Source organism: Trichoderma breve, chromosome 4 (genome assembly GCF_028502605.1).
Source record: "Trichoderma breve strain T069 chromosome 4, whole genome shotgun sequence".
Classification (NCBI taxonomy): Eukaryota; Fungi; Ascomycota; class Sordariomycetes; order Hypocreales; family Hypocreaceae; genus Trichoderma; species Trichoderma breve.
Genome location: NC_079235.1, coordinates 4,374,926 through 4,389,726, shown reverse-complemented (window position 1 = coordinate 4,389,726; position 14,801 = coordinate 4,374,926). Strand labels below are relative to the sequence as shown.

Genomic DNA, 14,801 nt, shown 5'->3' with positions numbered 1-14,801 from the left:
GGGCAGCAACTGCAAATAACGGGAGAATATACCCGTATATAAGTTGATCGGACAGAGCGGATATAGTAATGAATATGAGACAGAATGAGTCGAATAATGAGGTTCACCTCTTCCTATTGGTGATGTCGCTAGATGTGATGAATGAATGGAGTAGTTCCAACGTGAGAACAATGTGGTTAGCTCACCAGAGACACGGAATGAATGACGGCATAAAATGAATCTGGTAATGAAACCCCTAATCTTTTCGTTGTTTTCCCCCGTCTATGTATAATGTCATCACCATTGACATCAGGCAAAGCCATGATAGCCGCTCCCTGAAAAAGAAACCCGTTTGCGCCGCAGCTATAGCAAATAGTACATTTTAACCCTAGTGACTAGCAATTGAGGGTATTTCATTCACATCCCGCATGCCACACCCATCCCTGTTCAAGCATCCAAACATACCCAAGTATCCAGGTCATTTCTTAGAGCGTTTACCGTATGTCTTCTGCCGTCCCATCCTCCTTCCATCGGATATCATATCGTAAAGAGTCTTTGGCATTGGTGGTGCCGCGGTGGGCTGCTCGACCTGTTTCGTCTTTGTGCTCTCTCCTAGCATCTCTCCTGAAAGGCGGGGGCGCCTGCCAGTCTGAGGAGATGTCAAGCTTGAAGTAAGCGGCTGAGCCCAAGTCACAGACGACCGCTTGCGTCTGGTGCCATTTGCTGCTACTGCGTCTCCAAGGTCTCCCACCTTAGGCAATTCATCCTCCTGAGCATTCCCTTGAGTTTCCTCTTCGTCAACAGCGTCTTCCATCGTCACGTCATTACTCGTGCGTCTTCTTTTGGCAGCTGGTTCTTCTTCTTCTTCCTGAACTTCCGATTGATCAGGTCGTCCTTGCTCTTCCGCTGAGTCGATGTTCGCAATTGCCCTTGGCGGCCTGCCACGCTTGTTCTCCGAGGCTGTAACAAGCATATCCGTCACAGACAGAGGCTTGTCTACGGTCGCTACTTTCCGCCCGCCCCGTTTTCTTACGGGCGTTGTCTCCATATCCTCCTGTGCCGGTGTAGAGGCTGTCTCGCCCACATCCAAATCTTTTGAGACATCGTCCATAGGTGTTGATGGCTCCTGGGGCTCAGCCTGCTGAGCACCCGTGCCAACGCCAGGCTCTACAGTTGCACTAGGCAAATCTGCAGGTAATAAGGATTCGCTCTTGGGCGGCCTACCTCTGCCCCGTCTCTTCTTAGGCAGTGGAGATGGAGAGCCATCTCGTTCTTCCAACGTATCAACTTGTCGAAGAGGTCGACCTCGCCGGCCAATAGATTGCGAAGGGGGCGAGTCGACTGCCCATATATCATCTTCGGTCTGCAAAGTCTCAATTTCTGTTGGCAGTAATGGCACAACACCTTTGGGAAGTCTTCCACGTCTAGCGGGTGTAGTCGTCAAGGTTTTGACGCTTGCTTGTGATGGTAGCCCTCCTGAAGCTGGAGTTGCGGTGATTGGTGCTTCATCCACAGCCAGCGGAGCTTCGTGGGTGGGCACTTCCGCGGGAGTGGCTTCCATCACGTCACTCTTCCTAGGCCTTCCTCTTTTGCTTGGAGCTGGTGTTGTAGTTACCGGCGTCTCAACTGAAGACATTTGAAGTTCCTCAATCGGGGTATGCGTTGTGATGATAGCAGCACTTTTCGGAGGCCGCCCTCTTTTACTCGGAGCTGTTGTCGCAGTTATTGATGCTTCAACTACGAGTGGCTCAACTTCCTCGGTGGAAGCCTGTGCTGCGCTCATCGCATCACTTTTCCGAGGCCGTCCTCTTTTGCTCGGAGCTGATGCAGCAATTGTCGACGCTTCAACTTCTTCTGGCTCAAGTTCCTCGGTGGAAACCTGTGCCGCGCCCATTGTATCACTTTTCCGCGGCCGTCCTCTTCTGCTTGAAGATCTTGGTACAGAGACGACTGCTTCCTGAACCTCATTGGCAGCGGCATCGCTCTTTCGGGGTCGCCCTCTCTTGCCCGAAGGGGCTCCAGTTTCTGCTACCTCAACTGTGGTTTGTTCGAGTTCTTCGGTGGAAGCCTGTGTTGCGTCTGTCATGTCACTCTTCCGGGGTCGCCCCCTTTTGCTCGAGGTTCGTGTTGGAGCTGCTTTAGCAGAGGTTCCTAGAGTTGCTACCTCTTGGTCTGCTGTGGTAGAAGATTGTGCTGTATTCAAAACATCGCTCTTTCGGGGCCTCCCTCTTCTGCCCGACGGTACTTCGCTTCGTGCTATTTCAGCGACAGGTGGCTGAGTTGGGCCGGGAGAGGTTTGCGTAGCAGCGTCCACCATACCGCTTTTACGGGGTGTTGTTGCGGTTGGTGCTTCGGCGGCAGACAATGCGTGGGCGATTGCGGCCAACTGTATTGCATTTACCATGCTGCTCTTCCGAGATCGCCTTCGTCTTCTGGCAGCAGGTGCCGCTTCAAGAGTCGGCTCGACATCTATCGCTTTCGGCGGTCGTCCAGGTCCTCGCTTTGCCGGCGTTGGTGCTGCCGCTGTCGCCGGCTCTGAAATCTCGCTTCTGCGTGGCCTTCCACGTCTTCTCCCGCTCGGCACTTCCTCAGCTATGTTGAGATCAGCGCCGTCAGTGACAGCTGATTCCACCTCTTCATTTTCGGCATGGGTATCTTTTTCGTATACAGCTATTTGAACAACTGTAGGCTGCTCTGATGTTAGAGCTGGTGGCGCTTCCACCGCATCACTCCTCCGCGGGCGCCCTCGTTTTCTCGGTGTTTGCTGAAGTGGCGGCAATTCCTCGTCGTCGTCTGCCGCTGGTCGTTCATTGGATTCCGTTATGAGCTGCTGCTGCGCTCCAGTATCCGGTGTAGGTTCCTCCTCATCCATCTCATCTTTTTCTGTTTCTCCACCCTTGTCTCCTTCCGTTTCTCCCAATTCATCTTCTTTCCTGTCTGTTTCATCTTCTGACATTTCTCTTTCTTCGCTTTGTACTCTTTCTCCTCCTTCGTCTTCCTCCCTTTCTTCTCCTTCGTCTTCCTCCCTTTCTTCTCCTTCGAACTCTTCCCTTTCGCCTCCTTCGACATCTTCCGTTTCGTCTCCCTCAATTTCTTCCCTTTCTCCTCCTTCGTCTTCCTCCCAAGCCTCTCCTTCGTCATCTTTCGTCATCACGGCGTCTTCAGGCTCGTCATAAACATGCTGATCTTCCGTCTTCGTCGTTGGCTCTTTCTCTTGCTCTACGTAATCAGGCGTTTCTACACTAACAGAACGGGACTCTGATATGGGTGGCGTGAGCTGAGGTGCATGTGATTGAAGCGCTTGCAGGTTCACGACCTCTTCAGTCGGCGTCCCTGCGTATGAGCGACGCAGTACTCCGTTCACCACGCGGCTAGCCGTCATGGCCGCACTCATCTCAATCTCATGAGAGTATGAGCTTTGATTAGTGACATCCACTTCTGCAGCTACGCCGCGGTGTGTGGAACGGAAAGTTTCAGGCGCATCCTGCTCTCGAGAGAGCATAGTCGGTTCATCGATTCCATGCGCATGGCTTGCTTCGTGCCCCCGGGCTTCTGGCTCAAAATCGTACTCCGAAGCGGCGCCTTCCTCCAAAATCTGAACGCCGCGGTCATGGTCATCCATCAGGCCTCGAAATGATTCTGCTGGCTCCGTCGGGAGAGTGGTTGAGTACTGAGACTGAGGCGACGATCGGCTCTCACTGTACATGTAGTCTGCCACCACGCCGGGTTCATTCACCTCCATGCCCACGCCCACGCCCATGCTCATGCCCATGCCGTCTCCATACTCGTAGCCCGACTTGGACTGCAGCACCTGCGTGGCCAGGCTCGCAATCGTGGCGGCGTCTTCGTTGTCCAGGTCGTCGGTTGTCTGCCAGTAGTCCCTGAGCGGCGTGTCTTCGTCCATGGGGTTGAAGTCCATCATGTAAGTGTAGCGGGGGAAATCATCGCCCCTTGACATTAGGAACGAGGTGCAGCCGTCATAAAGACAGCGGTGCTGATGGTGAGAGCTGCAGCAGATGCTGGCGGCGGATGACAAAAGCACGGATATGCATGCGCCTGGCCCTGAGACATGGAACTGCCCTTGTTGAGCTGTGTTTGAATGAGTGTGAATGTGAATGTGAATGTGAACGCGTGTTTAGATGATACGGGGCAAAGGGAGACGCGCTCAAATTGGTGAGCGGGTCACGTGATGCGCAAATGACGTCGGGGCCCTTTGTTTTTGAATGGCTTCCAGTCGGTGTTACTTGACAAAGCTCTACTGTTGGTGAAAATGCCCTTTTATGGGCGTTATTGGTTCAGTCACTTGCTGGCCATTTTCATGCGTTAATTTTCCCTCTACGCAGGCCAGGCCTCAATCTTGGCGAGGCTGGCGGGGTCGCCGAGGCTGCAGGTTAGCCCTGCCCTGCACGGCGATCGATTTAATTTAGCCTCAACTTGCTTGCAACAATCCAAACTGGTATCATTCTGTCAACTACGAAGCTCGCTAATTACTAACTAACAAGAAAGAAAAATATGTGACAAAAGCAGTGTCAATATGTGGCAGCGACTAGGTGAAAATCTCTGCGGCATACCGCGTCTTCTCAAAGCGCTTGAACCATTCCTGCGGCGTGAATTCCTTTTGGGCATCCATCGGCCCAGCTGTGTACACCAGATTCGCTACCAAATCCTTGACTTGCGAGGCCATTCTCACACTTCCGCAGACATAAATCTTTGCTCCAGCATTCCACAGCTGGACAAACGCATCCTTTTCCGCCTGTATGCTATCCTGGACGTATCCTTTCCTGGTATTGGGTTTAGAGCCCACGTCTTCTCTGCTGTAGGCGCGGAACACGCGAACGACTCCTGACGATTCGAAAGCATCAAGCTCGTCACGATACAAATCATCATGTGACGATCTGCATCCGAAGAACAAAGCGGCTGGTGCTAGTTGAACTCCGTTTTGCTGCTGGTAAGCTCGCTCTTGGATGAATCCCCTAAACGGGGCAAGACCAGCTCCTGCTGCAATCATAATGGTTGGTGCTTTGGACAAGTCGGTGGGCATCTGGAAAATGCCTTTGACTGGGCGCGTGGCCACGTGAATCAGATCCCCTGGCGTTAAACCGGCGAGATGATTCGAGGCCACACCGAGAAAACGCTCAGAGCCCTCTGTGGTCGCTGGCTCATCTAGCACCGAGAGAGTCAAGGTGGCACGACTCGAGTTCCAGGATGGTGAAGACGAAATAGAGTATGTACGTAGGCGGAGGGATGGCAAAAGAGTCAGGTAGGTACCGAAGCCGATGGGTATCTCTGGAAATTTCTCCAGCAGATCGAGCAGGGAGGTTTTCTTTTCTTGAATATCTTCAAGGTAGGAGGTGTTTGCAAGGTTGTTAAGGAGGTTCTTAGTCGCTTCGTCCTCAGCCGCAGCCGCAAGGACTCGAATGTCCTACATAAGTCAGCATCAATTGCTCTAGAAAGGGATGGTCGACTGATCAACGAAAGAGAGAAGGAGAAGCAACTTACCCTCGGCGTCGCCGGCTGAGCCAGCTCAAAGTAAGAACTCAGCAGCTCGTGCACCGTCATGGCCGTCTCGACCGGTATGCGAACAGAGTCATTTCCAGATGCCCGCACGATAGTGTCCCACGTCAAGTGAAAACGCGATAGAACACGCTTGACGTTCCTCATTGGATTTACAGGCAGCACAAGAAGATGGTCGCCAGGATGGTACGACACCCCTGAAGGGAGCTGTATGTCGATGTGCACCTTCTGGCCAATAGCAGAGGGTGTCGTCAGACTCCGTGATTCCATCACCGTTGCCTCTACCAGCTGAGAATATTGTTGCAGCTGGCGCGGCTCAGAAAACTCGACTTTGAGCAGCGAGTTGATCAATTGGCCTTCTCCATCATTATCCGCTTTTCCATCTTTCTGAGAAATAGCTGGCCAAATGGAGTCGGTGGTCCATTTTTCGAGTTCTACAAAGAGATCCATCACCGCCGAGTCTGCAAGACCTCTAGTCGCAAATCGTTCGGCACCAGCCTTTTGCAGAAGATCGTCGATGAGGATGGGAATTCGCTGAAACGTTGCAACCCAGTCCCGATGTCCACAGCCAAAAACTGCATATGAAACTCCTTTCAAAGAGTCCTTCTCAGCTGTGTTTAGCCAGTCAAAGAATTCTTCGGCATTGTCCGACGGCAAACCATCATAGGACGCGGCAAGAATGATGACTGGTTCTGATTTGGGGAGGTTGTCACGGGCTGCGTTCAAGGGTGCAATCTTCCGAGCATGGAATCCGTGGAGAGTGGCATCAGATGCTAGTCTATATGCCAAAGCCTCACATGTGCCACTGTTGGATCCATAGAGAATCGTAAGCGGCTTCTTGTCACCTCCGGCGGCCTGTGCTGATACAACGGAGGGAGTCGAGCTCGTCTTGGCGTTAACTGAACCCACTGACTGTAATTCACGCTGAAACTCCGTGGCAGTGCCGCCACGCCTGAGCTTGGCCCTCATCCGAAAGTTGTCTGGCTTGACTGTCAGAGTTTCTTTAACTTTAAGCTTATAACCAGGATCCGCCATCTCAAATGTAAAGTTTTGCAGCAGCATCGCCACAATCAAAAGTGCTTCTTGGGTTGCAAAAGCTCTACCTATGCATCCCCTCATTCCATTGCCGAATGGTTTCCAGGAATTGGGCGGCAGCTTATTGAAGTTCTCGTCCAGCATTCTCTCCGGCTTAAACTCGGCGACGTCCTCGCCGTAAACGGCCTTGTCTTGATGGACCATGTGAAGCAGAACCCCGATGGGAACATTCGCTGGGATGAGATACTTGCCGCCAATGATTTCGTCTTTGTCTGCGGCCAAGATGAAGCCAGGAGCTGTGGGCTGAAGACGGAGCGTCTCCTTGAGAACTGCATTGAGATATGGCAGTTTGGAAAGGTGCTCGACCGTGATTGGGGAGCCTTGGCTGACTTCGTCAACCTCTTGGCGCGCCTTTTCCATCGTATGGGGATTAGCCAGCAAGTAGTACAAGGCAAACGATAGGAGTCCTGAAGTAGTCTCGTGGCCAGCAATAAGAAACGTGAGCATATTGTCAATGATGGAATCGTCAGACAGGCCCTCGCCAGTCTTGGGGTCACGACCTCCCAGGAGCGCCGCCAACAGATCGTGGGAGTCTGTGTCCGTCTGGCCCTTTCGTTTATCAATGATGTCTTGACATAGTTTTCTCATAAAGGCTGTGTCTTTCTCGTACCGACGCCAGGACCTCTTTCGGAAGGATTGGATAAAGCCTGGCAAAGCGGCTTGAACACTGGCTTCTTTCAACGTTCTCACCATGCTGTCGACAAAGGGGTGCAGGACTGATCCGTTGTGGAAACTATTGAATCTGAAGCCCATGGTGCACAGCGCAAGCGTATCCAGGGTGAGTCGAGTGAAGTCGGCTGTAACATCGATCACGTACTCTTCGCCATAGCGAGCCCTGTTTCCCATCCAGTCAGCGCAACCAAAGCAAATACAGCATCAATCCAAGATAGGCCAACCATTTCAAGCACAATTGCTGAGCGAGATCCTTCATTTCCGGGAACATTTCACGAATCTTGATCGTGCCAAAAACCGGCATTAGAATCCTGTGAGCGATTTCCCAATTGCGCTCCTCGTTCCTCGCGGTGAACAGCGCGTCGTGGACGACATAGCGCAGCTTCTCTAGCTCTGCTGTGACGATTTTGTGGAACCTTGACTCGTCGCAGAGCTCATTCAATAGCTCAATGCTTGACACAAAGATGTTGAGCTCGCTGCCAAATGTGAGCTGGCAGATGGGCCCCAATGGTTCAATCAGCTCTATCAATGAGAACAGCGGCGAATCGAGATCAATATTGTGTAGATTGCCAATCACCGGGAGGCCTTATTGGCAAATTCATGTCAGTATCTTCCACCCACTCCATCCTCAAGGAATTTTTTGACAGCACTCACCTTTGGGCTTTGGAATCTCGACCAAATTCCTATCCTTGACAGACTTCATCTTGCCCCCACTAACATGTTTCGACAGCGGCTCAATTGGCTTCTCCATGCCGTTTTGTCTTCCATCTTGGCCCCCCAACTTCGTCTTGAGTGTTTTTATATATCCCATTTTCTTAGATGATGAAGCAATCGTAACATGAAGAATACGGAGCTGGAAGGTTCATGTTCCTCCGTCGACTCCGCGACATCCTTACAAACGAGATGAAGTGCAAGTCAAAGGTGAAATCTGACCGCTGTCAGGCCAGGCCAATACGAAGTAGAGTTTCTATCCCCAAAAGACCCATGCTTCGTCATCAGCACTTGTTTCAGCCACTTGTCGATGCCCATCGAACTATCCTTTGCTACAGCGCGGATAAAGCTGACGCCAACCACGCGATTCACCCACGCGGCGTAGTTGTCAAGTGGAACCCGCGGAATCCGCCTAAACGAGCCAATCTAAAGGCGAACCATTGAGTGAAGGATCTTTAGTCCCAATCCTCCGAAAGTTGGCGATTCCGTGAACAGTTGGATTATCTTACTTATCTTACCGCGATCATTCTTGGCATGTCTGCGTCTTACACATCATCTACCGACTAGGGCTATTTCAAAAGCCGCGCCCGCGGATACCGTTGCCGAATGGTAGCACTGCGCGCCTCTCGGATTGCGGCGCCGCCACGTATACAATACATATGTAGGATGCCGACTTGGACACTTTGGACTCTAGAGTATATAACACTCATCTCTTCTGAGATATAATACTCGAGCCAAAGGAGCTGCCAAGGTTAGTATCCAGCAGGCACTATGCCGCTGTAATACGAACATTCATGCGTATCGAGCTCCCGAGGTCCTTTTAAAGTTGCGCGCCCCTCTTACATCTGATGTCAGACCGTGTCTATTAGTAGCAATATCACAAAGCTAGTATTCCATGGCATTTGCTGATTGCGATTTGGCCTTATCAGACCCATTTCAGTCTCCTGGGTCGGTATGTGAAAGATTGGAGGTTTGTGGATCCGCCATGAACTTCACATCATGAAGCTGTTTACCCATTAAATTCTTGAAAAGCCAAGAAGAGTTGATCGTTGTCCTTATTTACGCATTTGAAGGAATTTAGCCCAGAGAAACATATTTTCATCAGCTTGATAAGTACAATCAGCCAGATCTACGACTGAAGTTTTCGTAGCAATGGAGACCTGTGTTGGTTGAGAAGGTGACTGTAGATACCCTAGAGAACATGCATGAAATCACGCGGTTAAATGGTATATGTACACAAACAATTATTCTTCCACATCATTTACCAGATGTTGTATTTCCTTCATTTAGATACGAAAATAATGGAGGGATATGCCTTTGTTTCTGCTCTTGTGCTGCATCATGCTGAACCACTTGGTTGCTCCAAGCACCGAGCAGCCCCAACTAGAAGCCTCCCCCTCACTAAAGCGGCAGATACCTCGATCGCATATACAAGAGTCAACCACCACAATCTAGAGTCTGTTGTATCATATGTTCAAATATGGTCATTTTGCCGTTCGATCGTCATCTGAAGGCAATTCGCCATCTCCAAAGAAATGTCCGTCAACGGTGTATCATCTCCAGCGGACAATCCACGGCGAAAGCAATGTCCGCTTAATCGCCGTCATGAGTCCAACGCCTGAGCAGTTGCTATATAAAAGTCCTAGATAGAGAGTCTTCAGCATCACACATCTTCAAGAAATCAGAATCTTTCATTAGCAAGCAAAACTTATCCAGATGTTGACCCTACAGTCGTTTCTAGTCGCAATTGCAGCACTGGGCTCCGGCTCACTTGCGCAAACGGACCAGACACTGCTAGGGCCTTCTTTCGAACCACCAACTCATCTTTCAACTCAGGCATTGATTCAAGAGGCTGCTTCAAGTATTCAAAAGTCACTGAACCGCGCCATTCGCACCGGGAAAAGCCGATATGGCAACTTCAACAGCAGCACGACATCTTTTTCCTTGACTGCCGTTTCGCAGCAAGAGCCTGCCCCGATCATCGACTTCCATCACACGTCTGGCTTTCTCAATGTATCTGCTGGAAGCACGTCAAAGGTGACAGCCGATACAGTCTATCGAATTGGCAGCGTGTCAAAACTATTCACCGTTTACTCTCTGCTTCTGAACAATGGTATCAGCTACTGGAACCGTCCTATCACGGACTTTGTACCAGAACTACGCCAAGCTGTACAGCATCCGTTATACAAATCGTCGGTTATCGATTCTGTTCAATGGGACCAAGTCACGGTTGGTGCTCTTGCATCACAGCTCTCTGGTATGGGAAGAGATTGTACGTTCTCCGCTTCACTTTCATCACAGTTGGCACTCTTACAAGGGGAATCACAGATAATTCGGGAGACTTGTCGGTTCAAGATTTCCCCGCGAAAGAGGCCGGATTGCCTCCTCTCCCTCCTCAAGACATTCCTACTTGCGGCATAAATGATGGCCAGCTACCATGTCCTCGCAAAGGTAAGATGATGCACCGAGTGTGGCTACCTACTGGCAAACACTAAGATCGAAAGTCTAGAATATTTTGCAGGTCTTGTTCAAAGACATCCCGTTTTCCCATTATACTCAAAGTCCATGTATTCCAACGCAGCTTATAGGATTCTCGCATACATGCTCGAAGAAATTACCGGCAAGTCGTACGACGAAGTAGTCAGGAATGACGTTTTTCAGCCTCTAGGCATGAAGCATTCAAGCTCGCTGCCACCATCTCACAATGGAGCTGGAGTGATTCCTGATGGAGATGCGGGATGGGACAGAGTTTACGGCGATGAGGTTGCGTAAGTCAAACAATAGTCGCTGAACGCGATACTGTTCACAGCTCAAGTTCAGTTACTGATTCCAGCATGTCTTATAGCACTGGCGGCCTCCTTTCTTCAACAAACGACTTGGTAAAGTTTGGGCGCGCCATATTTGCCAACAAGCAACTCAGTTCCATGGAGACGCTTCGCTGGATGAAGCCGGCCTCCTTGACATCTTCACAATCTATCTCTGTCGGCGCGCCATGGGAAATCGTACGAACTCAGAGTGACATCACGACCGGCCGAATTGTCGATCTCTATACCAAATCTGGCGGCGTCGGCGCCTACAATTCCTTGCTTATCCTCATACCCGACTATCAAGTCACCTTGGCCATTCTCGCCGCTGGGCCCGACAGTGCTGCAGCATTGCAAGTTGCCACCGAGATCGCGATTCAAACACTTGTCCCCGCCCTGGAGAAGGCAGCAAAAGCAGAGTCATGTCGCAAGCATTGCGGAAAGTACGCACCGGCAGGCGCCGAGAATAATTCATCATCCCTCGTCCTCACTGTCGACGATGGACCTGGCCTGCTACTCAAGGAGTGGATTCACCAGGGCCACGACATCATTGCCGCCGGACAAGCTTACGCGAACGCTACACGCGGCGGCCGTATCAATGCTGTGAGACTGTTTCCAACAGGTCTGCAGACGGGGAGCGAGGCTGCGTATCGGGCGCTGTTCGAGACGATTCCATACCAATACAATCCGTCAGTCCATATGGTGTTTGACCCGACAGCAGGGATGTGGGGGACGCCGGATCAGCTCATGTATGGGGGGATTGCGGCAGACGATTTTGTGTTTCATCTTGACGCCGGGGGAAGTTCAGCTGCAGTTCAGCCGCGAGTGTTGAGAGAGGTCTACAACAGAGTATGAGAGTAGACGTAGTCTTAAAGGGCAAGGGTTAGGCACCGTCAGGCTACATGTACTTGATGAGACTATTCCATTTCCATTCGTGTATTGATAGGGAAATTATTTTATGCTACAGCCAAATTTGGAAGAGAAGCGTAGCATCCCGATACCCCTACCATCTACCTGGTCGCCGCTTGCTACCGACGACATGCATGTAACTGGTATAGATCGACAGGCTTTACAAGTAGTAACAGTAGTAGCGAAGTGCCAGACCAAGAATAAGAATAGTAAAAGAGAAAACAAAATTACCTTTGTCTGGGGGGTCATTTGTGATATATCAACTTCAGGCAAAAGCCTATATATAGGCGGGAATGCAAGGGGGCTACCATGATTGCCCCAGCTTCGTATCGAGCAGCGGATACATGTATCTTGCAATCTTGCAGCGGCTCAGATTTATTCTCCGCACTGGGGCCGTCGGAAGGATCCCCAGAACTTGACATGCCAGGATTTGGAATTACGAGGGTGCCTCTCGTGGCGCGATGTCACTCGTGCTAGTTCTGGTGCGTTCGAGTATGAGACATGATGATGAAGCGAAGCGGAAGCAGGGAGAAGAAGACCCATGGAATCACTATTCTATCTTGCCGTCCGAACTCATACGATATACGGTTAAGCATACAAGCAACCGTTGTTATCTTGCCTCTTACGGAGTAGTCTACGCTTTGTTCTAGAGGGGAGCACAGACAAGAAAGCCATCTTCGAGGAGACGTGGCTTGAGACTGGGATGCTTTGACACGTCGTCCACCTTGCATCCGCGCCCAGGAACAATCCAAGTCTCACAGGAATTATATCGTGGGTGGAGCGGGCAACGTGGGAGAAAGCAAACATGGCGCCACCCAATAATAGCAGCCCCCAAGACAACTCATACTCGTACGAGCCATCATGAATCTAGGCGTCTTTATGTGCGTCTGTCTACTACCTACTCGTACATACTACAGTACGGCCAGCAGACGAGAGACATTCATTCGAAACGAAACCAGCCACCGCACTAATAGACATGTACCTTAGGCACACGACAAGGAACGTGCGATGCGGAAATTGCTGGAAGAGGACTGGTTGAGGCGGCTGAGTGCATCCCCGGACGGACTCTAACCGCCACGACAGGGGGCTCTCCATGCTGCGAGGCTCTTCCGCGGGATGCTTCATGACTGTATCCTTTTTCTCTGACTCTGTCTCTGCCTCTAGATTTTTTTAGTTTTGTTAAATTTTAATTTATTTTCATTCCTTTGCTCTCGTCAAACTTGTGCCCATGCATCCGGCCCTCATCCGGTCAGCTTTTTCTTCCCGCTTCGCTTCGTTTCTTATCCCATGCACATGCAGCCTTGGAGGGGAAAAAACCAACAACAGCGTCCAATAACAGGACCTTGTTCGGCCGATTGATACCAGGCCTCTTACGCCATGGTCACTTATCACAAAGGGAAAAAAGCAAAGAGGCTGCAAATCATGCCAGGGATGGACGGTAAGACATCTCAATGGCCTTGGCGTTTCTGACTTGGCAATCAATAAATCCTTCGGAGCAAAAAAAATGAAAAGAAAAGAAAAAGAAAAAGAAAACAAGAAGCAGTGTGCCGCAGACCGGCCGGATGCGTGCGACACTCTGCTTATTTTACATTATGCTTAATAGCACAATGTTCATACTCATACTGTGCTTCTCAGATCGGGGAGACAGATCGGTTGCCGCCGATTCAAAGTTGCATCTTCCCCGGGCTGGCCTCGAATCCCTGACAAACAAGCCTCGCTCCAATCGGACGTCTTCAAGGGGGAGATGAGAGAACCCGTTCTCGTGCATATCAAGCAAGGCTGCGGATGGCCGCTGCTCAACTTATGTCTGGGACTGAGGAAGAAAGGAAAAGCATAGAGTGGTGGGCTAGCATCCGTCTCGTCTGTTTCCACACAGCTTTCGCGCGCCTCTGCCCAATCCTGAGGCTGCCGGACTTGGACCATCTTGCCTCCCCCTTACATGCTTTCCTATGGGACCTTGCCGGTGTGGCTGTTCTCTCTCCCGCCTTCTCTTCCCATTGAACCTCGACGGGCCTCACACAAGCACAAGGACCCCCAGCTTGTGAGACCTGCCCGTTATGCAAGGAGGCTCTTCCACCCCAACCGGATAGGGTTCCGGATAGCCCCCAAAGCCCACTCTTACTCTACTGTACTGCTGCTTGGAAGATTGCGCAAAACCATCTGGCCGCAAGTTACCAAGAGAGACAGCAAAAAGACAAGACGAGAAAAAACCCCTGCGGCAATGCTTCGTGCGTCTTCCGGGAGTTTTCGTGCTCGCTCGCCTTGGAGGCCCGTGTAATCCTGGGATCGACGAGACAGGCACCCGGCTTGCCCACATGGTTACACCAGGCATGGGGAATGTATGTGCGAGTATGTATCTGCTGGCTGATCCATCGGGGGTCAGCTCTGCGGCCGAACGAGGGACCTTGGAAGTTTGGGAATTTCGTCGAATAGGCGTTGACGATGCTCTATCAATGCCCTATTGGGATGCCTTGTTTCCTCGCAAACTTCGTATTCAAAGTCATATGCAGGCGCTGGTGCTGAAACGAAAGACCGAAAAAAAACTCCAACCAAAAGCTCAATGCAAAGGCACAGGGGCAGAGGAAGAAAGCAGGCAACATGCAGGAAGAGCCACTTTCAGAAGAAAGAGAAGAAAAAAGGCAAAAGGCAACCCAAACTGGACGATTCTGTCATGTCGCATCTTATCCTGTGCAGAGAGTTTTCCGCTCTTCTCTTCTCTCCCCTTTTCTCTTCCTCCTCTTCGTTCTCTCCAGCCCACATACATACTGTATTCACTCCCTATTGCCCGAGTTTGGAATTTGTGCAGTCCTCGACTTGGGACGAAAACGCCCATTCACCCACCTGGGCCCAGCTATTCAAGTGCCTGACAATGCCCCAGTTTCCCCAGAGTGAATGATTTGTGAATTTTCTCTCTCTCAAACACCCGCTCGTCTATTTATTTACCCACGCATCCCCCCCTGGCGTTTTCTTCTTTTGCACTCTCTTTCCGCTTGACAACATTCATCGACGATCCTATCCCGTACGCATATTTTGTATTTGCTTCATCCCCTTTGCTGCCTTTGGCTTGTTTAGCTCTTTGTCACTAAAAGTTTGTGCTTCCTCTCCTCTCGCAGCTCC

The 14,801-nt window shown here is 50.9% G+C and overlaps 3 protein-coding genes across 3 annotated transcripts; 1 reads left to right on the top strand and 2 right to left on the bottom strand.

Annotated features, from left to right (window-relative positions):
• Window positions 1-457: 457 nt before the first annotated feature.
• Window positions 458-1,090, bottom strand: T069G_07602 (uncharacterized protein; the record flags this gene model as incomplete). The annotated part of the gene is made up of 1 exon (XM_056174812.1): window positions 458-1,090. One exon carries the CDS (start codon window positions 1,088-1,090, stop codon window positions 458-460), a length of 633 nt encoding a protein of 210 aa, XP_056028391.1.
• A 3,435-nt stretch (window positions 1,091-4,525) lies between these two features.
• On the bottom strand, window positions 4,526-7,963 carry T069G_07601 (cytochrome p450 domain-containing protein; the record flags this gene model as incomplete). Its single annotated transcript, XM_056174811.1, has 5 exons — window positions 4,526-5,067; window positions 5,212-5,401; window positions 5,479-7,423; window positions 7,485-7,845; window positions 7,915-7,963. The coding sequence occupies 5 exons, from the start codon at window positions 7,961-7,963 to the stop codon at window positions 4,526-4,528; spliced, it is 3,087 nt and encodes a 1,028-aa protein (XP_056028390.1).
• A 1,724-nt stretch (window positions 7,964-9,687) lies between these two features.
• On the top strand, window positions 9,688-11,630 carry T069G_07600 (beta-lactamase domain-containing protein; the record flags this gene model as incomplete). The annotated part of the gene is made up of 4 exons (XM_056174810.1): window positions 9,688-10,243; window positions 10,300-10,422; window positions 10,481-10,739; window positions 10,817-11,630. 4 exons carry the CDS (start codon window positions 9,688-9,690, stop codon window positions 11,628-11,630), a joined length of 1,752 nt encoding a protein of 583 aa, XP_056028389.1.
• Window positions 11,631-14,801: the final 3,171 nt, after the last annotated feature.